Source organism: Bos mutus, chromosome 25 (genome assembly GCF_027580195.1).
Source record: "Bos mutus isolate GX-2022 chromosome 25, NWIPB_WYAK_1.1, whole genome shotgun sequence".
In the NCBI taxonomy this organism is placed as follows: Eukaryota; Metazoa; Chordata; class Mammalia; order Artiodactyla; family Bovidae; genus Bos; species Bos mutus.
Window position 1 is genome coordinate 4,862,998 of NC_091641.1, and position 27,712 is coordinate 4,890,709.

General features: G+C 66.3%; 1 protein-coding gene across 2 annotated transcripts; it reads left to right on the top strand.

Moving 5' to 3' along the window:
* The first annotated feature begins 1,481 nt into the window (after positions 1–1,481).
* On the top strand, positions 1,482–26,982 carry TTYH3 (tweety family member 3). 2 transcript variants are annotated; one of them, XM_070363090.1, is made up of 15 exons: positions 1,482–1,825; positions 15,396–15,565; positions 15,733–15,844; positions 15,985–16,205; positions 16,502–16,597; positions 16,754–16,826; positions 17,111–17,186; positions 18,186–18,241; positions 18,879–18,971; positions 19,592–19,684; positions 20,587–20,723; positions 21,183–21,356; positions 21,792–21,867; positions 22,519–22,619; positions 24,023–26,982. In XM_070363090.1, exons 1-14 carry the CDS (start codon positions 1,703–1,705, stop codon positions 22,585–22,587), a joined length of 1,569 nt encoding a protein of 522 aa, XP_070219191.1. In that variant the 5' UTR covers positions 1,482–1,702; the 3' UTR covers positions 22,588–22,619; positions 24,023–26,982. The 2 variants fall into 2 exon arrangements, with proteins under 2 accessions (XP_070219191.1, XP_070219190.1); XM_070363089.1 differs by lacking the exon at positions 22,519–22,619 and having other exon boundaries at positions 1,484–1,825.
* The last annotated feature ends 730 nt before the right edge of the window (positions 26,983–27,712 follow it).

The following is a 27,712-nucleotide window of genomic DNA, read 5'->3' on the forward strand; positions in this document are numbered from 1 at the left end:
CCAGAGAAAAATGCATAATTTTGTGATGTTTCTTAGAAGGTAGAAAAGAACTCAGTGTGTGTGTGAGAGGGTACTTCCTCATGGTCCAGTGGCTAAGACTCCATGCTCCCAATGAAGGGGCCTGGGTTCCACTCCTGGTCAGAGAACTAGATCCCACGTGCTCCACCTAAGAGTCCGCATGCAACTAAAACCCAGTGCAACCAAATAAATAAATATATGTTTAAAAAAAGAAAGGAACTCAGGGACCTATGCCTCCACATGGGGACCCTGGTAGGCCTGCTAGGATGGTCTGGGGGCTTGGGAATCACAGTGGAGCCAGGGTTCTGTGAACATGTGACCCGCTGCTTATAACAGGAACTAGAATCAGACTCTTTAATAATGGAGAATGTGACCTTCTTTCTGACCAGCTGTTATTCCCCAGTTGGGTGGCGTCCGTGAATTACCGGAGAGCAGAAGCCATAGCGTTGCAGGAGTCCCACTGGGGCTCCCCAGACTTATCACAGGAAAGCGGGCAAGTCAGGGCGGTCAGGTGAACAGACAGACAGGCCCCTTGGGAAGCCACCGCCCAGAACTGTCCTTGCCTGCAACAACCCAGCCCAGCTGCAGAGTCGGCTGAGCCCAAGCATAACAGACAGCAGAGTCCTGGGTGTGGAAACCTGTTTCTCAGAACACAGCAGGTCCAGAAGTGGTGCCCCAAGGTGGTGACAAGCCAGAGCCAAGAGGAAGCACCTGTTGCCCCCGGGGTACACAGAGAGGGGTGTGCAGGGCCTGGCACTGCCGCGCTTCCAGCCTCCCTGTCTCAGTAACAGACATGACGACGTCCTCTGGGAAGTGTGGCCGTGTGTGTGGCTTCAAAGTCCATGCTCAGCCCTTTCTGGCAGCTGCCTGAATCTCCAGGCTCAAGAATACCAGGATAGGGCACGGTCTTTCTTCTAGGTCTTGACAAAAGACCCAACTGTCCCCAAAGGCAGGCCCAGTAGGGACTGAATTTAGCCGCTCCCCTCACGCGGCCACTTACTCCCACTGGATCGCACTCTGATGCTCTGAGCCTTTTACAGTTATCGTATTCCCTATTTACAGACACTGATGGACAAAGAGGTTAAGTGACTTGCCCAAGATCACTCGGCTGCAGGTCACCAAACCACGAAGACAGGCCCCTGGGCCCCCTGCCTGGCGTTGCAGCCGGCGTGTGAACGTGCACTGGTCCCACCAACGGGCGCGCGCCCGGGAGAGGCGCCGCTCCACGTGCAACAGACGGAGGACCCGCGGCGCGGGTTGGCGTGTCCAGACCGCCTTCCCCGTCCGGGGCCCTGCGGCCGGTCGGAAGGGAGGCCCTAGTGGGCGGGGCCTCGCCCAGACCGCCAATGGCAGCCCGGGGGCGGGGCGCGCAGCGGGGCTAGCGGGAGGCGTGGCCGGCGGGCGACGGGCCAATGGCGGTGCGGGGGCGGGCCCGGGCGGGCGGTGGGCGGGGGCGCGCGGAGGCGGCGGCGGCGGCGGCCGCGGCGGCGAACAAAGAGGCGGCGGGCGCGGGCGGCCGAGCGGAGCCGAGCGCAGCCGAGCCGGGCCGAGCCGGGCCGGGCCGGGCCCAGGAGCGCGCGGGCGATGCGGGCGGCCAGGCCGGGGTCGGCGGGCCCCTGATCGCCGTTCCCCAGGCCAGCCAGGGAGCCCCGCGACGGCCGCGCGCCCCCGCGGCCGGCCCGCCATGGCCGGGGTCAGCTACGCGGCGCCCTGGTGGGTGAGCCTTCTGCACCGGCTGCCCCACTTCGACCTGCACTGGGAGGCCACCAGCAGCCAGTTCCGGCCCGAGGACAGCGACTACCAGCAGGTGACGCGGGCTCCCTGGGTCGCGGGTCCGGTCCCGGGTCACCGCCCCTCCATTCCTAGGGTCCCGGCCCCCCTCCCCGCGGGTCACGATCCCCCTTCCCAGGGTCACGGCCCTCGCTTTCTGCAAGGTCTAAAGTCTTCCTGTCACCTACCGGCGGTCACGGCCCCCTCCTCCTCCGCGGACCCTGGGCCCTCTTCCCCCCGAGTGTCATGGTCCCCTCCTCCTTTAGGGTCTAAAGGCTCCCCCCGACCCCGCATCCAGGATTATGGCCCACACCTCCTTGTGGGGCACAGCACCCGGTTCTTCTGGAGAGTCTCCTCCTGGTCACGGGGTTCCCCTGCTGTAGAATCTAAGGGGACCCCCCCCAGCCCGCATGGAGGGTCCACAGCCCTCCTCCCGATTCTAGCCTTCTCCTCTGGAGTCGCTAAGACCCTCCTTCCTTGCTGGGGTAGGAGGAGCCGCCTCCCTCCCCTCCATGGAGACCCCTCTGCCTGCTGTCAGTGTGTCTGCCCAGGCCCCTGAGCAGGGGCAGTCGGTGGGTGTTGCCCGCAGAGCCCCCGACCCAGAGGACCCAGGGCTCTGAAACCACGTCCATGCTTGAGAGCAGTGGTGCAGCCAGGAGGGGAGTCCTGGCCCCCTCAGCCCCAGCCGGGAAATGCCACTCACTGCCAAGATTTCAGTGGGTGAGTGGTCTGCGTGGATGCCAGTCCTCCCTGGCTGGTAATGACCCCCTGCCTGGACCAAGCTATGGAGTGTACACACAGTGCCTGCCCGGAGATCCAACTGCCTGTAGCCCTGAGGGAGGGACGGAGGGAGGCCTGGCCACAGGGACAAAAGATGGGCCTCAGGCTGGGAGGCTGGAAAGGGGCTGAGTCTGGGCAGAGCTTGTGGGGTGGGGGTGGGCACAGACCCTTTGCAGCCCTCTCCCTGAGGAACCAGGCTCTACCAGTGGAGCCCTAGGTCTGGGGTCGTGCCAAGCCCCACTGCCACCCCCACCACTATGCCAGTGCCATTGAGTGCGGGCCAGGGCACCAGGCTGTGGACACTTCCTTCCTGCCTGGGGATCCGGATTCCACAGGCCCAGTGACTGGGGTGCCTGGTCACCCAGAGCATGTCTGAGTTCCTCTTTGGTGATGAATGCAGAGCCCTAGGGTGAGTAGGGGGAGCGGCTTTGCTCGCAAGACGGCCCAGGCGTCCAGCATCCGAGGCTCGAGTCACCCCCGTTCAGAGCTCTGTCTTCACAGCCTCCCTTGCCCAGAGGAGGAGAACCGGAAACACCCCAGCTCTGCAGGGAGCCTGCCGCCCCACACACAGCGCTTACCTGGTGCTTGGTTCCCCAGCCCTGCTGATCTGTTTCTAAGCAGATTAGAAAGGGGGCGAGGGATTGGCCTAGGCATGTCCAAGGCAGCAGGATTCTTACAAAACTGGACGCCCGTGTTGTAGAAGGCCAGCCCGGTGGGGCTGACCAGGGTGGGGTGACTGCTCCTGCACACCCCCAGAGCTTCCCCTGGGGTGACTTTGCCACACCTGTCCCCGAGGCTCTGCTGCCACCTACTTTAGGAAGTTCTCTGCCGGTCGTCAGTCCTGAAGCTCCAGGGGCACCGGGGTGTCTGTGACCCACACAGCCTTCCCGCTGGCCCGTGGGCTGCCACCTGCACACGCTGTCAACCCCTGCTGACCTGGCCGCCATCCCTCCTAGGGGTGCCCGCTGAGTTGCCTGGACCTGCAGTGGGAAGTGAGCAAGAGGCCGATGCCTCTGGCCAGTGGAGGCGTTCATGTGGTGGCCGGGCCCCCCTGACCCCCACTGAGCCTGGCCTCCTGCAGGGCCCTTTGCCCCTGAGAGGACCACGGCTGGTGCCCCGGCCTCCTCCGAGAGCGCTGTTCCTGCCCTGCTGTGGGAGGGCTCTGACTCACTCTCTCTCCCGCCTCCTCTTCGAGGAGCAGAATTAACCACTGAATAATTCACGGTGTGGAAACCAGCCTGTCTCCATCCCCCGCCACCTCCACCGCCGGCTCGGGGCTGTGGAGCGAGCTGGGCCTGGGCGTGCGGCCTGCCCCTGCCCTCCCGTGCCATCCTGAGATCTGGGCAGGGGCGCCTCCTTTGCAGGGTTGGGAGGGATGTGAGGGCCCCACGCTCCCGCTCTGTGCCGGCTGTGCTACCCACGGAGCTCCCCTCCTGGGCAAGTGGGCAGTGGTCTGGCGAGGGCCGCGCCTGGGGCCTCCCCCTGCCTCCCCTGGTGGAGCACTCGTAGCTGTGCGGGGACAGCTGCCCTTGTCCCGCTGGCGGACGGGGAACCCCTTGTCCTCCTGACTTGGGGTGCCCCACTTAGCCTGGGGGCCCGTCTGTGCCTGGCGCCCACCTGGGCTACAGGGGCCTGGTGTCCTCTTCTTGCTGTGCAGAGAGGGGCCTCTGCTTCTGAGGCCATCCAGGGGGAGGGTGGGGCCTGAGGCAGGAGTGGGGGTGGTGTGGCCTGGGGAGACCAGCCTTTGTGCTCTGCTGTTTCCACTGCCAGGAGCCTGGTGAAACCCACTGGAAACCCCAGGGCCAAACCCTGTGTGGGGGTGCTCACTGGGGCTCTCAGTAGCCTTTTCTCATACAAGCCTGGAAGGTGAGCATAACTGTTTCCATTGTGCAGATTAGCAAACTGAGGCTTAAAGAGGAGATTGGCCCAGAATCACACACCGAGCGGGTTGTTGTCCAGTCGCTCAGCCGTGTCCGACTCTTTGTGACCCCATGGACTGCAGCATGCCAGGCTTCCCCGTCCTTCCCCATCTCCCGGAGTTTGCTCACACTCATGTCCAGTGAGTCAGTGATGCCATCCAACCATCTCATCCTCTGCCCCTTCTCCCCCTGCCCTCAGCCTTTCCCAGCATCAGGGTCTTTTCTGATGAGTCAGCTCTTGTGAGTGGTAAGTGGGCGGTAGACCAGAATCCTGCCTCAGGCCTCTTGTTCCTGCCCCTCGAGGAGCCAGAATCAGATCGGATTTTGCACCCTAAAATCTTGCAGTTACTTTGGGGACTGAGGGTCTTGGGCTCCCGTGTTCCCAAGGCCTCCATCCTGGAGAGGAGGGACTCTGTGGCCCGTCCATCTGCCTCCTGGGGGCTCATGATGTTTGCTGAGTGGACAGACTGCAGGAGGGTGGGTTCTCTGGGGACTGTTGGGACGGGTGGGCTGGCAGGCGCTGGGAGTGGGCGGAAGGGACTCTGGGGTCTGCTCTGTGCTGCTCCACCCCACAGCCTCCGCCTGCCTGGCTGCTGGTCTGACTCCCCAGGGGCTGGGCTATTGCCAGGGTGCCAGGACTCCCCAAACCCTGGGGCAGCTGGTGGTGGGATGCAGGGGGAGGACTCCACCTGGAGGAGGGAGGAGGCCTCCTGGTGGTTGCACAGCCTGGAGTGGCCTGAGTGACCTGGAGTGGCCTGAGGCCGATCTGGAGTCCACAGTGAAGGCCAGGGCTGCAGGCGGGGGCGGGGGTAGGGCTGGTCTCAGAGCCTGCCTTCTCTGCAGACTAGAGTGGGAGTGCCTGGCTGGGGGCGCCAGGCCTGGGCCCCAGCTCTGTAGCTTCCCACCTGTGTGAAGGTGGACCCACTTGGGTGGCTTTAACCATCTCTCTGGGCTCCCCTTGGTGGCTCAGATGGTAAAGTGTCTGCCTACAATGTGGGAGACTCTGCAGTCCCTGGGTTGGGAAGATCCCCTGGAGAAGGAAATGGCAACCTACTCCAGTACTCTTGCCTAGAGAATCCCATGGATGGAGGAGCCTGGGAGGCTACAGTCCACGGGGTTGCAGAGTCGGACACGACTGAGCGACTTGACTTTCTTCTTTCTTTCTGGTTCCAGTTGGGGGGAACTGCCCCCTTAACTTATACCAGCCCTTCCCAACCCCTCTCTCCCAAGCCTCCCACACCCGCTGTGTCCTGAGGTAGAGTTCAAACCCACTCTCTGCCCTCTGTCCCTCTCATTCTCGCTCACTGCCTCTGCTAGTTCAGGAGAGGCTCGAACCTGTGAGCTAGAGAAGCCTGCAGCCTGGTGTGGTGGGGCTGTGATCAGGTCGACTAGGCCCGCAGAAGCCCGGCAGTCAGGGAAGGCTTCCTGTAGGAGGAGCTCCCTCTCCTGGAATACCCAGAGGGTGAGGACTCACCTGGAGTGTGGTATGCAGTGGGCACACCAGCTCACCTTCCAGGCCAGTCCAGTGTGTGGGGCCCGTTTATTTATTAAAGCCCTGAGTGCCTGGATGTTCCTGTTGAGACCCTGAAGATAAGCCTGAGGTGGCTGAGACCTTGGGGAGGAGTGTTCTAGGCACACGCAAAGGCCTGGAAGCAGAGAGAAGCCTGGGCCTCGGCCCAGGGAGTCCCTTGGGTCTGAAAGTGCTGCCCCTGAGCTGGGAGTTCTCTGTGCCCAGGGTAGTGGGGGGTGGGGGGTGAGCCCAGCCTGGAGGGCCACTTGGGGGCCCCACTGGGGCTGGTGGTCTCCTCGAATAGACTACAGCACCTTGGTTTCATTCCGGACTCAGGCTGGGTCTGCATGTGCCCGCGGGTGAGGCTGACCCTCTCTGCATCGTCCCCACATTCAGAAGGAAATTTGCTTTGGTTACAACCTGCGTCTCTCGCCTCTCTTCTAGTTTATGAAACCAAGACACCTTCGTGGAATATTTGGAGAGTAGGAAAGAGCATGGAGACAGGGAAGAAGTCCCTACAGCTGGAGTCTGTCCCTGCCTTAAACCCGGGGAGGGTGCCGCCTGAGACTAGAAGTTGTCGCCTGCTTTTAAACATCGAGCCTGGGGACCACATCCTTGGTCCTGGGTTCTTAGCTTGCCCAGCATGCCATGACCTCTCAGGTCAGGATTCTGAGGCTGCAAGTGCTGGAAACATCCCCAAAGGAATAGCGCCAAGGGGGGTGTGGAAGCTGAGTACCCCCTGTGTGGGCAGCATCTGTGCGCCGGGCTTTGGGGGTGCAGGGCCCATGCATGGGGGGTGGGGTCGGGAAGCCCCTGCCAGGTGAAACCGACTCTGGCTGTGTGCCTCTTGGCCAGGGTCACGGTGCTGGGAGGGGCGGCTGCCTCTGCCCAGATCTGCGCCTGCTGAGGGGCCTGGTGTTGTGCGGGTCAGGGTTAGGGTCTGCACTGCTGGGCCCCATCTTGGGGCTTTTCGGGGCTCCTGGTTCTGTCCCCAGCACTGTGCTGCTTGGCCTCGGGGACGTGGAGGGAGGGCGGGCAGCTGTCTTGACTCTGACCAGGGGCGCTGGATCAGGCTCTGGCCAGGTGTCCGTGACCCTGAGAGGCTCGGGCTGTGTCGTAAGCATGTTTCTGGGAAGCCACACGGCCTCCCTGGGGGTGGACCCCATTACCCCTGCAGAAGCGAAACTGAGGCCTCTGGCCAGCCAGCATCAGAAGCAGGAATCCACAGGCAGCCTCCGGCTCCAGCCCGGCACTCCCCTGCCTGCAGACACAGCCCTGTGTGTGGGTCCGAGGCTGGTTGGGTGGCTCCCTGGCTCCCTCCACTGACTCCAGTTCAGGAGGACTCAGGAGCGGATGGGACCAGACCCCCACTGGCCACAGGAGCTCTGCCGAGCCCTTGGCTGGGGAAGAGGAACCGAATCTGCATCCAGGGACTGGGTGACAGATGTGGAAAGCACCCCATGTGGCCCCCGAGGGATTGGGGGCATGTGACCAAGGGCGGGGTGGGAACAGCAGGACCCTGGAAGAGCCCAGCTGCGCTCATGCCATCTCCCGGGTTTGCAGGGAGCCCGCCCCAGCCCTGTGCTGCGCGGGGACGCACCCGTGGCCCTCAGGGGCTTCCCTGGGTGCTGGGGGGTGCAGTAGGGCTCCTGCTCCGCGCGGCGAGGCTCAGATGACGCACCCCAGGCACCGGTGCCCAGCGCGGGGAGCCCCTCACTGCTGGAGGACACCCCCGAACCGAGGGCCCTGGCCTGCCCCGGGGTCCCTGCTGCAGACGGGGATGGCACACGCCCCCCAGAACTGCGTCTGCGGCCTGCCCAGCAGGACTCCTGAGGGCCCAGGCAGTGGACGTCTGCCGAGGCAGCGCGTGTCCCTCGTGCTGTGGACACAGCTGCGAAGGCTGCAGCGGGCCCCTAGGCCTCCAGCCCAGAGTCCGAGGCAGGACCCGGCCTACGTCTGGTGCCGGCTGCCCATGAGGCCGCTTTAGTCCTTGCCCAGAGCTGGGCAGGTGCCCGATGTGAGGTGTGCCTCAGGGAACAGGCCAAGGGGAGGGTGGAGTGACCCCCTGGGCCAGGCCTGAGGGAGCGGATGGGCCGGGTGGGGCCCTTATGACCCCCCACCCCCGCCCCATCTCACCCTCCCTACTCCAGGCCTGGGCTCTGCATGCCCACCCATGTGCCCCAGCCCTTCCTGGGTCCCCTCACTGGGGCTGGTGGGCTCCGGAGGGCAGATGCCTCACGGGGCTTGGTTTTTTCCTCAGGGCCCCCCTTGTGGCTGGGTATGTCCCGTGTGGGCTGAGAGCGCAGGGTGAGGCCAGGCTGCCCAAAGCCCGCGTGACCCCTTCTGTCTGCCTCTGAGTGCCAGCCGTGGTGCCACCCTCAGGCTCCCCTGCTCTGGCTGCGCTCACCCTGACCTGGGTCCTGACCACCGCGGGCACCCCTAGGGGCTGACGCGGGCCCGGGGTGGGGCGGGGCGCCCAGGGCCGCGAGGGCTCCGGTCTGGCCCCGCTGGTGCGCCCGCCCATCTGGCAGCTCCTGACCGCGTCTGAGGCCGGCGCCCGCAGGCCGGCTGGCGGAGAGCGCGGAGTCTCTGGGTCGGGAGACGCGTTAGGGCGCCGGGACGGAAATAGACGCACTCGCGGCTCCGAGGGCTGCAGCGCCGCCAGGTTCTTCGGTGTCGCCTCCGCGAGCGGGCGAGGCGAGGGCGGGGTCTCGGCCTCCCTGCACGCGGCCCCAGGCCTGGGGGGCGCAGGAGGGGTCCTGGGCTGGGCGTCTCTCCGCGGCTTCAGCCCAAGCCCCTCGCCGCCGGACCTCTTCACTGCCGGTCCCCAGGCGCGGGCCCTGCAGTGAGTGAGGAGGGGAGGTGCCGCTGGCAGCCTGGACCTCAGACCGGGTCGGGGGGCTCGGCCGAAATCTGGGCCCCTCCCGCGCTCCCGGCACGGCCACGAGCTCACCATCCTGGAATTTGTGAAACCCAAGCCTGGTTTGGTGGAAAATCTGTTTTTAATTTCTGGCCAGCGTGTGGGAGCCACAGTGAGTGTGCTGGGGGTGGGGTTGCCGCACAGGCAGCTCAGCTCCCACCCAGCCCGGCCCAGGAGGTGAGGGGGGCCTTTTCCAGAACTTTCCCCAGGAGGCCTGGGCTGGCTCCGGGCCTGCCTCCGTTATGTCAGTGCGAGGGGCCCTGGGGGTCCTACTGGCCCCAGGCCCCTGGGCTAGAAGATGGGCCACCTCTGCCCCAGGTGGTCTGGGGACCCACAAGGCCATGGGTACAGCTGGGCTGCCAGGGCACTCAGGCCCAGACCCTGGGGGAGTGGGCAGTGCCAGGTGGCCTGGGGCCTTCCCAGCAGGAGACCCCCTCCCCTTCCTCCCCAGGCCAGGGCTCCAGCCAGGACTTCTATGGGTTCCCAGATGGCGCCTGGGTGTGGGGTCCGGCCAGCCTCCTGGACGCCCTTACCTGGCCTCTTGCTCTGGAGAAGGGCCTTTGGCAGTCCCAGGGCCAGGGAGGATGACCCCGGAGGCGCTGGAGAGTCCCTTGGCCCCCCACTCCGCCCGCATGCCCCGACCTCGTCCCACAGAGCCCTCGCTCTGCTGTTGGGGGTCCCCTGCCTGGTCACAGCTGCCAGGGGCCCTCCTGGGTGCGGGTTTGCAGCTTGGACCTTGGTTGGCTCTCACTCACTGTCCCTTCCTGGGAGTGCTCACGCCTCACCATGCCCTGCTGGCACCCGCCACCCCCACGATGGTGGTTGAGGGGACGCCCCCTGAAGCCTCTGTGCCCCTCCCCTGCTCTGTCTGGCTCCCACAGCCTCAGCCCTTCTGCACTGCGGAGATCCGGGCAGATGCCTGCCCAGCCCAGCAGAAGCTGTGTCTGGGGGTCCCATGCCCCCAGGGCCAAGGCCCGGTGCTGGACACTTGTGTGCTAGTTTCTGGGGACCAGCTCTGGGCCGAGGGCCCAGTGTGTGCTGAGTCCGGCCTCCCTGCCCCAGGGAGGCAGGTGTGGCCAGCGCGTGGACACGTGAGCTCACAGGCCCCTGGTGGAATTTGGACTTGCCTCCTCTTGGGAGCCTTGCCCTTTACCACCTGGTCATGTTACCTCCCAGAGAGTGTTGGCATGAGGGGGGGCAGGGCCCGCGTGGTGGGGGGCAGGCCGGCTGGCTGTGGCCTTCTCGGGGGCTCCAGCCCAGGGAGAGACCCTGACCCAGCAGCAGTGAGGCCTCAGGCTGCAGTCATACACCCAGGCTGAGATCCTATCCCGCCCACTAGCCACGTGACCTGGAGGACGTCCAGAGCCCACCCGGTCTCCCCTGGACTGCTGGCTGCAAGTCTCCCTTGCCGTGCCCGCCCCGGGGTGCTCACTGTCTCCCCTAGGAGGCCGGCCAAGGGGCAGGAGCTGGGATGGCAGGGTGACAGGGATGCAGCCTCAGGGCCTGCAGGCGGGGCGCTGCAGGCCCCCACTTCCCATCAGAATGCCCGGGAGGGTCTCCCAGCCTGGCTGCGGGCCGTGGCGGCTTGCAGAGGGCTGAGCGGGCCGGCCAGCTCTCAGGGTCAGCTGCCGGGTGGCACAGTGGCTGTGTGGTGGGAGGACCGGGTGTTTCGCCGGCAGTTTGTCCGCGGTTCCGCCGAGCTCACCGCGTGGGGCGCGCCCCCTCGCAGGCCTCCAGGCCACGTGCTACCAGGACGCCCAGCTGGACCTGCCTTGTGTGGTGGCACACAGAAGGGCTGCCCCAGGGTGGCGCGCCAGCCCTCCCAGCCTGCTGGCTTGGGGCACCTCAGTGCAGCTGGGCCGACGCTGTGAGCCTGTGTCCAGGCTGTGCCGAAGGAGCAGGCCAGCGGCAGGCAGTGGACGGGACAGGCCCGCAGCCTCGTGCTCTCTGTCTGCAGTGGAGCTGAGCGCCATGCCAGGGGCTTCTGTTATTAACATCTGGTGGCACTGCGTGGCCCTCCCCTCACAGGCCTGGCCGGGGTCCCCCCACTTGCAGCCAGCCGGCCTGAGGCTGAGCTGGGGCTCCCTGCACCCTGCTGGGACCACCCACCTGCACACACAGCCCACCGCTCCCTGCGGCCCCTGGCCCTGCTCCCCTTGCTGCGCTGGGAGGACTTGTTGGAGGTGGAGGCCTCATTGGTTCGCCCAGTAGGCCTCAGACATGGGCCTGGGCCCGCCCTGGACGGAGTGAGTTCAGACCCCAAGCACTGGTTCGTCAGGCGTCTCCAGAGCGGGTGGGGGCTTGAGGGCCCCCAGCCTGTGGGACATGTGGACACAGGGCCAGGCCCAGGCCTCCTTAGTGGACACGCCCCATGGTAGGGGCTGCAGGGCCTTGGGAGGGGCCAGGTGGTCCAGGGCTGAGAAACGGCAGCTGCAGGGCCTGGAGGAGTGGGAGCATGTGTGTCCAGCCGAGGCCTCGCAGCGAGCCTGCGACGCTCCAGGCGCTGACACCAGCCCTGTGGCCCGCGGTCAGGACAGGATCCCTAGTGCCTGGCCGCGTGCTGACGTCACTTCCATCACAGATGGAAAATTCCATTTGGTCAGAGCCCAGATGCTGACCAAACATTTCCCATTCAGCCGGGACCCCGAGCGGTTTGGAGGGGAGGGGCACCCGCGGGAGTGCCAGCGGAAGGCTGTTCTCTGGGAATCTGGCCTCAGGATGAGGGCAGAGGGCAAGCTGGGACCCTGGGCTGGAGGAGGCTGCTGCCCGGGGCCAGGCGCCCCCGCCCTGCCCTGGCCCTTGCACCCACGTGGGCCCGGCTTGTTTGAGTCAGGGGCCTGGGACCCTGAGCCCCGAGGGCCGGCCCCACCCCGTGTCAACTGGAGGATGCTGTCACCTCCTTGAGGGGACTGAGGGGGGCTGTCCTGGCCTCGGCCCCCGCAGCCTACCTGCTGGGGCCGCACAGGGGGCCCCACCAGCAGCCTGGCGGGGGGGTCATGGTTTAAGGCGAGCCCCATCCAAGGGGAAACTGTCCTGTCCGAGCTTCGGGTGGGGGGCAGGGGCCTCGTGTTCCTGAGTGTCCACTGGAGGCCAGGCCTCAGGCCCAGACGGAGCAACGCCCCAGCCAGGCTGATGAGCTTAGCGAGGCCTTTCCAGCACCCAGCGGGGCGGGGGGGGAGGGGGCTGTGGGCAGACAGGCCCAGCGCAGAAGTGGTGGGGCGCCCTCACCCAGGAAGGGCCTTCTGGAGCTGGGCAGACGGACAGGAGGGCAGGGGTCGGCTTCCTTGCGTTGGGCTGAGGGGGAGACTTTGGCCCCCGGGGTCTCTGCTGTCCCCAGGGAAGCCTCTGAAGTCAGCCTCCTCCCCAGCTGTCCCTCTCTGAGCCCCAGGACAGGCGCTCACTCTCACGGCCCAGACCAGGCCTTCCTGGCCCTGGAGGTGGGCTCCGCTCTGTGAGGTGGGGCTGGGCGGGGGCGGGAAGCGGCTGTTCCCCCAGGGCTGTGGCTTGCAGGGCCCATGGCAGGCAGCTGTGCCTGTGACAAGCATCCAGGCCCGTCCACGCTCACAGAGCTTCCAGTGCAGGCTGCTGCGCCCGCCGCTGCTGGGGCTCAGGACAACGCCTTCACGTGCACGCGTGTGGGTGTGAGTGTGCGTGTGTGGGCACGAGGGAGCGTGTGCACCTGTGTGGCCATGGACGGGCATAAACGTGCGTGTGTGGGCGTGAGCAGGCACACACTCATCTTGTCCGTGAGCGGCCTGGACTCCTCTCTGGCAGTGGGGACCCAGCCTCCCGGGCGGCGTTGGCGTGGGAGCGGCACCCCGGGGGGCTCCCTGATGGAGGCGCTGCTCTCAGCCTTTACACCTGTGAGCTCACGCCCTCCTCGGTGCTGCCCTGCCTCTGTGTTACTCACAGGGTAACTGAGGCATAGGGGCACTGACTAGGTCAGCTCCTGGTACCAGGCGGAGCAGCGTCTGACCCCAATACTCGGGGCCCCTCGGGCCCAGCCGCTCACTGGCCTGGGCAGGAGCTCCCCCGCCCCCCACTCCACCCTGTCCAGCAGCAGGCGGTCCTCGGCCTCCTGGTGGCGACTCCCAGGGCGTCCCTCCCCTTGACCTCTGCTCCTGGGGCACTGCAGCTCCACCGCACACCGCCCGGCTCCCGCGATCACGATCACGTGGCAGCCAGGGAGGGCGCGGGCATGTCGGTCCCCAGGAGGGGAAGCGGGCCTGCGGGAGGGAGGCGCGCTGGGACTCACGCGGCGGAGCTGGGTGCGGGCCAGGCGCCTCCCACGCCTGGCTGAAAAGAGCTACTAACACGTTTCTGGGTTTGTGTTGTAATTATAAAGGTAGTACGGTTCGTGGTTTAAAAAGGAAAACCAAAAAAAGGAAAAAAAGAAAACCAGTAACAACAATAAAAAAGACAAATCAAAGCCTAGGAGATCCCGGAGCGCTTCCTGAGCGCCCGGCCTGGCACAGTGCCCTCTGGGCGGTCAGCTGTGGCGGCCTCTGCCCGGAGCGTGCTTCCCTGGCCCGCTGGACTGGGCTGCGTCCACGCTGACCTGCGCTGCTGCTCCCGCTGGGCCTGCTTCCTGGGTTTTCCATAGCCCCCGGCTCACACCCTGCAGGCCTCGGCGCCTGCTTCCTCCACCAGCGTGGCAGCCCTGCAGACAGAGGCTGTGTCTGCTGGTGGCCCGCCAGGCCCTGGCACCTACCACGTTTCCCACAGGAGCGGTGCCCCCTCACCCTAGCCCCACCCCAGGCTCGTCCCAGGTGCTGGGGTCTTGCTTGGCCAGTCACGCTTATCACAGGACGGACAGGAGTGGGTGGTACTGGCTCCGCCTGAGCTGTGGTCGAGGCCTGCGAGCTCTTTGATGAGTCCTGATGACCCTGTAGACACTGGCTTCGCTCGCTGCCAGGCTGGGTGGTCTCAGGGCCCCAGCTTGGGCGCCCCTTGCCCTGCACCCCTGATCCCTGGCTTCCTCACCCCCGGAAGGATTTCCTCGAGAGGACGTGTGTAGATGTGCTTATTGGGGGTGGGGTGGGGTCAGGCAGGAGAGGAGGAGGTACGAGGTCTGTGGAGCAGAAAGCTGGCCAGAGGACTGCTGGGGACCAGAGGGTAGCCTCCTGCTGGGGGAGGAGGGGGTGGTGGCTGCTGCCAACGCAGGGCTGAGTTGGGGCTGGTCATCGGGGCCTGCAGAATCCTGGGAGCTGAGGCAGGCAGGGCGTGGGGTCGGGAGCTCACTGCCGGCGGGTTCTGGTTGAGGATTTAGGGGAGGAGCCTGCAGGCAGGATGGAGGCAGTGACCCATCTGACCGGTGAGGAGGGGGCCTGCAGGATCCGCCCCTGTGCCTGGTGCCCAGCTTGTGCATGCACGGGCAGAGCCCACCCACAAGACTGCTTTTCCAAGCACCCTTTAGTTTGCTGTGGGCAGCGTTGGGCGGGGTGGGGGTTGCAGCCGATGCTAGGCACCTTAAGATGAGCACTCACCCCCGTGACTGGCACCTGTCTCTCTGGCAGGCCCCTGATGGCCACCAGAGGCTCCCTGCTGTGGCCTGGCTGGTGTCCCCGTGTGATCTTGAACACACTTACCCGCCTGGCCTCAGAGTCCCTCTAACGTGAGCCCCCGGGACCGTGATGAGTGGCGGCCCCTCTGGAGCCAGCACACAGGCTGCTTCCTGCGCCGCCCAGCGGGTGAGCAGGTGGTCAGGTCCTGTCAGGCCCACCCACCTACGCTGCAACCTCACTGGTGCCCTGGCCTCTCCCAAGAAGGTGCCCATTCTGTACTTCATAGGGAGGACAGAGGCCCCCAAACAGCACAGCAGCCCTCAGGGACCACGGCTGGGGGTGCAGGGGAGAGCCCTGCCCTGGGGTGTGAGGGTCAGCCGGGGTGCTGGGCCGGGCAGGAGGCCTTTGGGGCCAGCTGGCTCCTGGTAGGGTAGGGAGTGCCATCCTCCATCTGCTGCCTGGCAACCATCTCCCGGGAGACAGTCCCTGCACACCAGGGCTGTGATCCAGCAGTCCTAGTGCCTCAGTGGCTGAGCTTCTGGTCTCAAGGAGGCCTTGCAGGGGTGGGTGGGCCTGGGGCATACCACCCCACAATGGCTGCCCAGGCTTTCTGCCACACCGCTGAGAATTAAGAGATGAGAAAGGTGTTTCCAGGTCCCCCTGACGGCTGGTTGTCTCTGCAGCAAGGGCAGCCAAAGGGTGTCCAGAGAAGGCCTGGGAGGGGTTAGGAGAGGTGATCCCATGGTCTTGCCCACCTGACCCCTGCAAGTGGGGCTTCGACGGTGCCCAGATGTCTAGGAACGAAGACGTTGAGTCTGGGGTCCCAGGTCAGGGTGAGCACAGGCACATCACTCAGGTGCTGGGGACCTGTGGCCCCTGGGCCAGGGACACCGGTGGGATTGGCCGCTCCTGGGGTTGGGTGCAGAGTCAGCCTGGGACCCCCTGCTCCAACACTGCTTCCCCACCACTCTCAGGCGCTGCTGCTGCTGGGGGCCGCGGCGCTGGCCTGCCTCGCCCTGGACCTCATCTTCCTGCTCTTCTACTCCTTCTGGCTGTGCTGCCGGCGGCGCAAGAGCGAGGATCACCTGGACGCAGACTGCTGCTGCACCGCCTGGTGCGTCATCATCGCCACGCTGGTCTGCAGGTGAGCGCGCGGGGGCGCGGCGGGGCCATCGGGGGCGTGGTCCGACTGGAAGGGGCGGGGCTGTCGGGGCGTGGTATGGGCGGGGCCAGGCTGGAAGGGGCCGGGCAGGCCGAGTCCCTTGGGGAGACCCCAGGCCCGCGACCTCACGCGGCCCCATCCTGTCCCAGCGCCGGTATCGCCGTGGGGTTCTATGGCAACGGGGAGACCAGTGACGGCATCCATCGGGCCACCTACTCGCTCCGCCACGCCAACCGTACGGTGGCAGGGGTCCAGGACCGCGTGAGTGGCCGCATGGGTCGGTGGGGGTGGCCTCTTCCTGCTCCTACACCCGTGGATGTGCATGTGTGTGAGACCAAGACGTGGGCGTGTGCCGGAGAGTGCGGGAGCCCCAGCTCATTGTCTTCTCCAACCTGGAGCAGGTGTGGGACACCGCAGCCGCCCTGAACCGCACGGCAGAGCCCAGCCTGCAGAGCCTGGAGCGGCAGCTGGCCACGCGGCCAGAGCCCCTGCGGGCGGTCCAGCGGCTGCAGGGCCTGCTGCAGACACTGTTGGGCTACACGGTGGCCATCCCTTTCTGGAGGAACCCAGCCGTGTCGCTGGAGGCGCTGGCTGAGCAGGTGGATCTCTACGACTGGTATAGGTGCGTCCCCCTCTCCTGCCTGCCCCCGCTGGTGTCCGCTCCTCTCTCTGGGCCGGTCGGCTTCCAGCTCCCAGTGCCTGAGGTCCTGTTGGGGGAGGGGCTGGGGCCACTGGTGGTCACTGGCAGGAGTCCCCCATGGGGACGTCTGTTACAAGGTCAGAGGCCAATCTCCATACCCAAAACTGCCCGTGGACGCTCCTCTGGGCCCCAGGCTGTTGCCCAGCTCTGCCCAGCACCCCCTGCTCCTACCCTGGGACTGGCCCTGTGCCCAGCCTAGGCGTGCCGTGTCCCTGCAGGTGGCTGGGCTACCTGGGCCTGCTGCTGCTTGACGTGGCCATCTGCCTGCTGGTGCTGGTTGGCCTCATCCGCAGCTCCAAGGGGATCCTGGTAGGGTGAGTCAGGGCCCTGAGGCAGGGGCTGGGGCAGCTGTGGCACCCATCCCCCAGGTCAGCCCTGACCCGCCCTCCCTCGTCTTCGGGTCCAGCCTGGTGTGGGGCACAGCCCTCACCCCAGCCTGGAGAGTGCCAACCGACTCTCTCTGCCCCAAGGGTCTGCCTGCTGGGGGTGCTGGCCCTGATCATCAGCTGGGGCGCCCTGGGCCTGGAGCTGGCTGTGTCTGTGGTAGGTGACGGAGGGGCGGGGGTGCCTGTCTGCTGGCGGAGCATGGGGACGGGGTGGGGATGCCACATTCACCTCCCTGCTCTCCTCCGCGGGACACCGGGATCCTGAGAGGCAGGGGACCGGTCACACGCACACAGCGAGTCAGTCCCCACCCCCAGCCCCAAAGAGCCGCACCACCTTCCTGAGCCACACGCAGATGCTGGGGGGCCAGGCTCCATCCCTGAGAGCTGAGGGCTCAGGGGCCCAGCTTGGTATCCCATCCTCTTTGCCTGCCCCCACCCCAGGGCTCCAGTGACTTCTGTGTGGACCCCGACACCTACGTGGCCCGGATGGTGGAAGAGCACTCTGTGCTGAGCGGGGGTGAGTCTGCGGGCGAGTCCCAACCACTCGCAAGTGCCCGCCCCTGCCCGCGAGCCACAGGCCGTCTGGTCAGGCCACGTGCCGGCTCCCTGGACAGGCGGCTCGCGCCAAGTGCGTGCTCGCTTCTGTTTTCCAACATAAGCTCCATAGGAGCCCAGACCTCAGGGCCAAGTACAGATGCGGCATGGAGAGGCTGCCCTGGGCTCTGCCAGGCCTTGCTCCCAGTGCCCACCCAGCGCTGGACCCCAGAAAGCCCCCCAGAGGGGCCAGAGGGCACAGGGTGGGGCGGGGCCAGGGTTAAGTGGTTGGGGTACAGATTTTCTTCAGCTCTGGCTGGGCTCAGCACCCCTAGGTTTGCAAAATCAGAATTGTGCGTGAATCCCCGTCTTTGAGTGTTGGACACGATGGATACCTGTTTTAATGGGGATGAGCAGGCAGGCCCCCTGCACCCTCTTTGGGGTGACATTCTGGCCTAAGAACTGTTCTGCCCAACTGGTCTGTGAGCAGATGCCTGCCCAGCTGACCTCTGACTCCTTGCCCCCCACCTCCCACCATGGCCTGTCTGCTGCTCCCAGGGAGGGGAGGGATGAGGCAGCCCTCCAAGGGAACTGTGCCCGTTGCAGGAATACGGCTCAGGGCAGAAGGGTCTGGGCCCTGGCCCCAGGCTCCCTGGAGACCACTTCCCTCTCACAGCTGCACGCTCACACAGACACAGACACGTGCACAAGTATGGCAACACACGTATACAGTCGTGCACACGTAGACATCTGTGTGTACAGACAGGAGCATCTGAGTATAGGTATACCTACACTCGGACATGCACACACAGGCACGTGCATACGGATACACGCATGCACGGAAAGATACAAGCAAGCACACGTACATTCAGCATACACGCAGACGTGGACACACACACACGTGTACACAGATGGGCATGTAGACACACACAGTGCATGCGGACAGCCGGAGTCACTGGGCCGCCTTCACCTCTCTCCGCAGACATCTTGCAGTACTACCTGGCCTGCTCACCTCACGCCGCCAACCCCTTCCAGCAGGTGAGAGCTCAGCCCTGCCTCTGCAGAGCATCTGGTGCCCTGGCCCCCACTCCCAGACGCCCACCGACCGCGAGGCCCCCCACCTCGTCAGGGCCCCTGGGGTCCCCACTCTGGTGGGGACAAGCCTTTCAGGGTGGCCTGCTTAATGCCTCCAAGTCCCTGGGCACCTTGCATCTCCCGGGCTGCCCTTTACGACAGAGCCGGATGCCTCCCGGGCAAAGCAGGAGCCTGGGAGTGTCCCATGGCAGAGGGGTCCTGTGCCCACCGTGTGGAGTCACTGTCTGGGCCGATGTGGATTTGAAGGGAAACCACATAGCCCACTGCCCGTCACCCCACGTCCCCGTGCGGCCCTCTGGGTCCTCCGGACTGCGTATCTACTTTAAAGATGCTGTACTTTCCTTGGTCTGTATTGTCTCTGTGTGCTCATCCTGGGGGCTGAGGAAAGGTGTCCCACAGAGCAGACTGCTGGGCACAGCCGTCCCACTTCAGGAGCTCGGGGCCCCACGGGCTGGACGGCCCTGGGGCTGCGGGAGCTGCTGGCACTGGAGCCAGCCTGCCCCGTGGGGGGTTGGGGACCTCGGGGAGGAAGACGGGCCGCCCCACCCGCACGGGACTCAGCAGCCTCTCTGTGGAGCAGAAGCTGTCGGGCAGCCACAAGGCGCTGGTGGAGATGCAGGACGTGGTGGCTGAGCTCCTGAAGACTGTCTCGTGGGAGCATCCTGCCACCAAGGTGAGGGGCTGGGGGCCAGCTCTGGAGCCTGCGAGCTCCCTCCCGTCACCTTGAGAGGAAGGCAGGTGCAGTCACTGCTCAGGTGCTTCCTGGGGGACCCTGCCGGGGATCTGGTCCTCCCCTCCTTCCATCCTTCCCTTCATGCCCCCAAGGACTTGGGTAGGTTTAGTGATGCTCACACACACACACACACACACACTATAGCACCAGGGTCATACTGCTCAGAGTATTCTGGATAATGTTTTGTCCTTTAAGATACTGTGAAAATTTTCATTGTCTTAAACTGTTCCTTAAAACAGTCTTAAGGTCCGTGTCGGGAGACGCATGCGTGTTTGCTGTTGCTCCCGTTACAGTGCAGGCCCGCAGCGGTGGCGTGTGCACAGGCGCTGTGGGCCCCACGCTCCCCGCTGTCCTCACGCCTTCAGCCGCCCCCCAAGGCCAGGGCACAGATTTGGGGGGTCACCTTTTCTCAAAGCCCAGGGTCCTCAGGGCCTGTGCCAAGGCTGGGGGGCAGTCAAGGAGGGGTTCTTGCTGGCAGGTGAGGGGTGGAGGGACGCCTTGGCTGGCTCGCCACCCTTTCCTGAGCGCTGTGCTGACCTCTCGTGGTGCCCACCCCCCAGGACCCCCTGCTTCGTGTTCAGGAGGTGCTGAACGGCACAGAGGTGAATCTGCAGCATCTCACTGCCCTGGTGGACTGCCGCAGCCTGCACCTGGTGAGAGCCTCCCAGAGCTGTCTTTGGGCCCTGTGGGGAGCAGCTGGGAGAGGAGAGGGAGCAGCTAGGGGAGGGGCAGGAGGAGGGGGGCAGCTGGGGAGGGGTGGGAGGAGGGCAGCTGGGGAGGAGGGGGCAGCTGGGGAGGGGGGGAGGGGGCAGCTGGGGAAGAGGGGGCAGCTGGGGGGGCGGGAGGGGGGGGCAGCTAGGGAGGAGGAAGTGGCTGGGGAGGGGCATGAGGAGGGGTGGCTAGAGGGGACAGGAGGAGGGGGCAGCTGGGGAGGAGGGGGGAGCAGCTGGGGAGGGGGCGGAGGAGGGGGCAGCTGGGGAAGAGGGGAGCAGCTGGGAGGGGCGGGAGAAGGGGAGCAGCTAGGGAGGAGAAGGTGGCTGGGGAGGGGCACAGGAGGGGGTGGCTAGGGGAGGGACAGGAGGAGGGGGCAGCTGGGGAGGAGGGGGAGCGGCTGGGGGAGGGGCGGGAGGAGGGGGCAGCTGGGGGAAGAGGGGGAGCAGCTAGGGGAGGGGCGGGAGAAGGGGGAGCAGCTAGGGGAGGAGAAGAAGTGGCTGGGGGAGGGGCATGAGGAGGGGGTGGCTAGGGGAGGGACAGGAGGAGGGGGGCAGCTGGGGAGGAGGGGAGCGGCTGGGGGAGGGGTGGGAGGAGGGGGCAGCTGGGAGAGGAAGGGGAGTGGCTGAGGGAGTAGGGAGAGCGGTTGGAGAGGGGTGGGAGGAGGGGGAGCGGCTGGGGGAGGGGCGGAGGAGGGGAAGCGGCTGGGGGAGGGGCTGGAGGGGGCAGCGGGGGCGGGGCGGGTCACGGGGCCTCTGCCCGCCTTGGGTCTGGCATGGTTCAGGCCCACGCGCTCCATCTCACCTTGGGCGTCTCCCGCTCTCTCTCCCCCACCCGGCCCCAGGACTACGTGCAGGCCCTTACCGGCTTCTGCTACGACGGCGTCGAGGGCCTCATCTACCTGGCCCTCTTCTCCTTTGTCACGGCCCTCATGTTCAGCTCCGTCGTCTGCAGCGTCCCGCACACCTGGCAGCAAAAGAGGTGAGTACTCCTGGGCCTGCCTGGGGGGCCGCACGGCGCCGGGGGCCGCGCCTCCGCGACTCCCCAAGGTGCAGTCCCCGCCCCTTGACGCTCCCGGGGCTATGCAGCCACCACTAGGCCTAGGCCGATGGGTCTGAGGTGGGCACTCCCTCTTCACGCCCGGCCTAGAGGGGCCCCCAGCCTGGGAGACGGGTGAGTGAGCAGCCGGCGGGGGCAGGGTCCCTGCCTGAGCCCTGTCCTGCAGGCTGGGGCTGTCCACGGGCACCGGCCCCTGTGCTCCCCGGACAGCCCCGGCCCCGCCTTTTAGTAGGCAGGCAGCACCCCTGTGTCCCGGGAGCCTTACCCACAGCCCCGCGGACCCAGGACTGCAAGCAGGCACGTCTGCCCTAGAGCTGGCCTCTGGCCTGTGGCCCCGCTTCAGCATCAGGCCTGATCCCACGCCGGTGTCCCTCCCCGCAGAGGCCCCGACGAGGACGGGGAGGAGGAGGCCGCCCCAGGGCCGCGGCAGGCGCACGACAGTCTCTATCGTGTCCACATGCCCAGCCTGTACAGCTGCGGGAGCAGCTACGGCAGCGAGGCCAGCATCCCAGCCGCGGCCCACACCGTCAGCAACGCCCCGGTCACCGAGTACATGTGAGTCGGGCGCGCGCAGCGCGGCGGGCACTGGGTAGGCAGCTCGGGGTGGGGCCGCTGCCCTGGGGTGCCTGGGCGAGGGGCGGAGCCAGGGCAGAGACGGTCCTGCACACGGGCAGGGCTCCCGGGCTGAGTGCTTGCTGCTGCCACATCCTTAGGTGGAGGCCACAGGGACCACTGTTAGACGGAGAGTCTGTGGTCAGCACGTGGGATCCTGTGGCCAAGGGCCCCAGGCCTGGACATGTGGTGGGCTGGGGCGGGTGGGCGAGGCTCCGGCCGGGCTGGGGTGGGCAGAGGCGGCCGTGGGTGTGCTCGCAGCCCCTCTCTGTGTGTTAGGCTCAGGACCCCAGGCGCTCACTAGCGGGCCATCTGTGGGATGGGGTCTGCCTGGTTCCCAGGTGAGCCCACTGACCCAGGGCCCTCTCCTCACCTCAGGAGCCAGAATGCCAATTTCCAGAACCCTCGCTGTGAGAACACCCCCCTCATTGGGCGCGAGTCCCCGCCGCCTTCAGTAAGTCTCGGGGCAGAAGCTGGAGTGGGGGGTCCGAGGCCAGGGTGGGGGCTCCGCCCCGCCGCTTCATGCCCGCGGTGGCTTCCCGGGCGGCATGGGCCCCGCAGGCTGCCCTGAGCCTTCGGTGCAGGGCTGCAGGGGGAGCCCCAGCCGGGGCCCTCAGGCGGGCCAGTGGCCTGTGCGTGCGAGCTCTTCCAGGAGGCCAGGGCACCTCCGCCTACCTGAGCCCTGTTCTGCTTTCTCAGCTTCCTGAACTCGACCCAGGTCTCCCCCCAGGTTCTTCCAGATGGGCCTGGTCTTGGGTTCTTCTAGCTTCGCTTCTGGTCTTGGGAATGAGATGTGAAAAAGGGGTTAGGATGATTTGGTGCCAAAGAAAGCACCTTACGAGGCCAGGGGTCCTGGAGCGTTTCCTGGAGGTGGCAGGCCTCCAGGAACAGGCTTGAGAACCTAAGGGCCATCTGGCTTCAGACACACATGCCCCCTGGTGCAGTGGCCCCACTGGGCACCGCGTCACGGCACTGACCTCGGGCCTGCCCTGGCCCCAGGCTGCGCGGGCTCCCGGTGGCCCGCCCCGGGCTGGTCCTCGCCTGGCGTTGAGGCTGCCCTCTCTCTCTCTCTTTCCTGCACTCCTCCTGCCCCGCACTCTCCTAGCGCTATCTGGCCGCCCTGGACTCTGGCGGCCACACGGGCTGGCAGTTTAAGCCCCTGAACAGTGCCTGAAGGCTGTGGTGGCCGTGTCCTCAGAGTGACAGGTACTGACCCAGCTGGGCCCCCTGCCCTGCGCCGCCTGCCCGCCCACACCTCTGCACCTCACGCCCACTGCTCACTGCCACCCGCTCCGGCAGGCCCCAGGGCCAGCGCAGGTACATGGGTCTCAGTGACCCTGGCCCTGGGCTGTCACCCTCACTCCAGGGGCAGCGAGCCTCCTGCAGAGCCCCTCTTCACGCCTGGTCCGGCTGCAGGTGGCCGCCGCCCATGCCGTCCTCCGTGAGGAGGAGACCGTCTCCCCGGGCCTGGGAGCATGTGCTCGCCAGTGCTGGGTGCCTGGGCTTGGGAGGCCGAGCGCTGGAGCCCCAGGTGGGGCAGCAGACCCGGCCCTCGAGGCGTCACCGTGCGCGTGCTTCGCACGCATGCCGACGGCCGCAGCCACCCTCGCCCAGTGCTGGCGCCCGCCACGGCTCCTCCCATGCTCTGAGCTGCCCCCCGACCCCCGCTGCATGTCCCTGGAATGATGACACGGCTCCCAGTGCCCGCTGCTCCTTCCTCCTCCAGCTCGCCTCCGTGGCCACCCACCAGGAGTCCTGGGAGGGCTCCCCGAGCCCAGGGGGCAGAGTCCATCCTGATGCCCGCACGGTGGGCACCTGGGGCTTGCGGGGTGCGTGCCCACAGGGCCGGCTCCCTCCCGCTGGCAGCCTAGGCACACACCTTGGCTTCTGTCCCCACGATGGGCGTGTGGCCCTTTGTACACCGCCTGCTCTGAGCACACATCTCTTCCACATGTGTTCACTCTGAGCACACGTGTGCATATGTGTGTATAGCAAGAGAGCCCTTCACACTTCAGGTTGGACATGAGGGCCAAGATGGGTGGGCTGTCCCCACCCCCAGTGGCCTCCGTCCGTGCCTGTGGTCCGCCAGGCCCCACAGTCTGGCTCCCACCTGAGTGGGTGGCAGTGTCACCCGGGCCCCAGGGGCCTTTGTGGCTTTCCGGCTCCTTCCCTGGGGGCCAGGGCAGAGTGGCTGCAGGTCCACCTCTCCAGTGACTCTGACCCTGGCGATCTGGGTCCTTGGGGACTGTCCCACCCTCCCTTGGACACAACCTGGCCCCGCCTTTGCCGACACGCTCCTCCCAGCCACCCAGCTGCGCTATGGGGCCTTCAGGTCCTGGGCGTGTGGGGTGCACGGGGCACCCCCACGCTCCAGCTCCATGCCCGAGATGGGGGTCAGGAGCTGATGGGCTCCCCTCGCTGGGAGAGGGGCTGGTCCTCCTCCTGGGCCTGGGGAACGGGGCTCCGAACGCCTACCGTGCCTGGACCAGCGGGCTCCCCAGAGCCGCATCCCCTGGGGCTGTCCGCTCTGCCTCTGCGCCAGCCCATAAGGCCCTGCCCAGCCGCACCCAGCGCTCGCTGACCGGCGGCCTCCCCTTCTCTCCCTCCAGTACACTTCCAGCATGAGAGCCAAGTACCTCGCCACGAGCCAGCCTCGCCCCGAGTCCAGCAGCAGTGGGCACTAGACGCCCGGCCGCCACCCGCCCCACGTGCCAATCGCCCCGCTCCTTCCCGTGCCAGCCTCCCTGCTTGCACCCATGGCCACCTGCCGGACCCTCCCCGCGTACGCCGGGCCCGCCGTGGGGGCTTCTGCCGCCACTCGACCCTGCCCTCCCTTCCTGTAGGGGTGCGGAGACAGACACCTGGCCTGCCTCCTGGGGCAACGCGGGGGCTCTGGGCCCGCATCCTCTCCTCCGTCACAAGCCTGGACACCTGGGGGTGCTGCTCGCGCTGCCCGGGCCCCCACGCGCCTCCGCCCTGCTGGCCCCCGCCCCCCCCACACAGCTGGGCCGCGTCTGCCCCTTCTCCTTCCACAGGCTGCCGGGCACGGTGCCCCCTCGGTGCCAGGCGTCTCGAGCGATGGCGTGTGCGCCCGCCTGCTTGTCTGCCGCGTGCAGAGTCCCCCGCGGCGCCCTTGCACACCTGCAGCGTCTGTCCTTCCTTCTCTCGCCCCACCCCAGGCTCCTCCGCCTCAGTTGCCAGAAGCCTCCCAGGGGGTACCCCCTTCTCTGCTTCCCTCCCCGCACCGCTCTCTCCCCGCAGCAGCCCCCGCCCGTGGCATCTGGCCGTCCGTGGTGGCAGGAGACAGGTGCCTGCCGAGCCCAGGCTGCTGACCTAGTACCGGCCGCCCTCCTGGTGCCAAACCCCCTGCCACCCACCCCCACCCTCACCCCCGGAAACTCGGCAGCTCCGCCCAGTTCGCTCTTTGCACTAACCACATCTGTCATCTCTAGGGCGGTTGGGGCTGCAGGCCGGCTGCCACCCCTTCCCGGTTCCCTTTGCATCCAGGACAGGCCGGCCTGGGAGCTGCCCCCGAGCCGGCTGTGACGGTGCCCTTGGCCCCCGCCGCCCCTCTTTGGACTAACCACTAACCTCACTCCAGCCTCCGAGAGAGAGATCGCCCTGGGCACCCCACGGTCCACGAGCGTGAGGCCAAGTCCAGGCCGGAGATGAAGCCCCAAAGAGCCGGCTGGGTTTTGGGGTGGAGAAGGCATTTCTTCTCGGGGCGCTGCTGGGGGGGTCAAGACCAAGAGGCAGCCCGAGGGCCTGGAGACCCCTCCCTGGGCAGGTGTTGCCCCCGAGGGACCATGTCCTCAGGAATGAACGTCCCTTCGGCTGTAGGACCGAGGCCCCTGTGGCCTCGGGCTCCTACCTGTGAAGTGGGAGCAAGGCTTCCTAAGGTGCTTTTGGCTTCGTGTGCAGTGCTGTGTTTTCCTACCGCAGAGGGTGGGGCCGTCCCCAGGTCAAGGCGGGGAGATGCCTGCCCCGCCCAGCCAGCTGGCCACCGAGAGGCCAGGTGCGGTTCTGGCCTGTGTCCCTCCAGAGGCAGCAGAGAGCCACAGGGCCGCCCCTCGGGGGCACAGGCCACCGGCGCCCGCGAGGCCCGGCAGTTTACAGACATTGTGGGGGGCTCCCCCTGGAGCGGCAGGGCAGCGCCCCTTCCCTAAGGCGGCCCGCAGAGAAGCCGCCTCCCCTCTCTCCAAGGTCTCTTCTGTGTGCTGGTGTCTGGGACCAAAAGGATGGGTGGGCCCAGGCTAGACTGCAGTGGCCCCTGGCCCTCTAACCACAGGGGAGAGGCTGCCCGGGAGAGGGGGCAGTGAGTGGGCAAACAGAGGTGCCCCCTGCCGCGCATCTGAGCCCTGGCACATGGCCAGACCTCACCGAGGGGCTTCCGGTGCCCTGTCCCGGGCCCCCCACAGGCCAGAGCCACAGCCCAACTGCCCAGTTTTTCTCTGGGCGCCCCTGCCCAGGTGGAGCCTCCCTGCCTCTGCCTCGGCCCGAGGGAGCGCCAACTGTGCTGCCCCGGGGGCGGCTCGGAAGCACAAAGGCCGCGAGGCCACCGAAATGTGAATGTAGAAGCTTGAGAGCCGGTGGCGGACCTGCTGGCGTAGCTCTGCGAGTGCGCGTGCGCGTGCCCGCCCGCCCGAGTCCCCGCCCAGCTCCTCCCAGTCACCAATGGTGCACAAAGGAATACGCGGACGTCGAAAGGGCAGCAAGACCAAGCCTCGGTCCTGAGCGGGTGGGGTGGGGGGGGGCCTCCCGCCCTTGGTTTTCTTCTTGCTCTGTTTTCAGGCCCTTCTAAACCAGTCCGGGCCCAGGGCCTCCACATCCCGCACCTGCGGTCCTCGCCCCACCGCAGGCCCTGCTGCTTCTCGGGCGGTGGTCCCCGACCGCGTGGATGAGAAGGCGAGGGCCCCGGGGGCTCCGCGGGTAGGAGGGCTTCCAGGCCGGTCCCTCCCCGATGGGGCTCCGCGGGCAGGCGCAAGTTCCCGGTCCCCAGGTCCCCTGGCCTGATCGGATGTCCCCTCCATGTCCACCCCATCTCACTATGCAATCCCAGTCCAAGCGCCAATCCCTCCCCGTCCCAGGACCCCCGCCCAGCCGGGGAGCGGGTGCGTGGGTGATGGTCCCAAAAGGGGGACGAGCAGGGACCGGGGCCTCTTGTGCGGGATTTTTTTTTTAAACCATAATGGTTGTGTGCCACACCACTTTATACTTGTTACATATATCTCTCCAAGTTATTTTGTTAAGACTCCCCCTCCACGGTCCCCGCCCCCACCACCCAAGATCGATTTAGCATTCTGAGCGGGGATCGAGGCCTGAACCGCTTGGCATTCTCCAAACTTCCATAGGGCCATGGCTGTATGTGCTGTCGCTGTGTTTCTGGGTGTGTGTGTGGTTTTTTTTTTTAAGCTTTTTTTTTTTTTTTTGTAAAATGGTTTGGGGTTTGATTTTTATTTCGCTGGGGGTTTTATTTTTCTTGGCAAATACTAAAACTCGTCAATGTAATTTCTGTGGTTTCTATTCAGCTTGGGTTTCATGTTTTAAAATAAACAAATTTTAAAAAACAGGCCTCTTATTCCTGAGTTGTTTTGGCACCCTCCCAGGTTTGTGGCCAGGCGGCCACGTGCGGGAGCCACTAGGGCCTGGGGGACCCTGGTGGGCGGGGCCTCGCGGGGAGCGGGGGCTGGTGGGCGGGGCCTCGTGAGGAGAAGGGTGGGGCGGGGCCTCGCGGAGAGGAGCGTCTGGTGGGCGGGGAGAAGGGCCTGACGGGGCGGGGCCCCGTGGGAGGAGGGTCTGGTGGGCGGGGCCTCGCCGGGAGGCGGGCCTGATGGGGCGAGGTCCGATGGGCGGGGTGTGACACGGGTGGGCGGAGCTGCTGGCGCAGGGAGCGGTGGTTTCTAGTCTTGAAAGACCTATTTGTACATCTTGCGCTGGAGAGGCCTTGAGGAGACTAGAATTGCTGTGCGGAGGGTCCCCGTCTCCGGTCACCAGGAGAGGTGACAGAGCTGGCCCTGGGCAGGGCTGCTGGAGGAGGGCAGAGGCCAAATGGTGTGTCCCCAGGAGCATCTCCTGAGTCCCCCGGTGTAACCCGAGGCGGGGCTCCGGTTCCTGGGGCGCCTCCCCAGAGTCCTTATCAGTGGCCTGAGCAGGGACCCAACCCCTGCCCTCCGAGGTAGGAAGGATCATTCTTGTTCTCATTTGAGAAGCCGGCTGGGGAAGGCACAGTGCTGTCCAAGGGCACATGACCCAGGGTGGCAAGACACACACCCCCACCTCACAGGAAGATCGTCAGGGCC

Excerpts from the sequence above, each read along its gene's own strand:
- TTYH3 (XM_070363089.1), top strand. The coding sequence starts at position 1,703 with ATGGCCGGGGTCAGCTACGCGGCGCCCTGGTGGGTGAGCCTTCTGCAC. Across the intron at positions 16,827-17,110 it reads TGGAGCTGGCTGTGTCTGTG|GGCTCCAGTGACTTCTGTGT; the intron begins GTAGGTGACGGA and ends CCCCCACCCCAG. Across the intron at positions 18,972-19,591 it reads GGGAGCATCCTGCCACCAAG|GACCCCCTGCTTCGTGTTCA; the intron begins GTGAGGGGCTGG and ends CCCACCCCCCAG.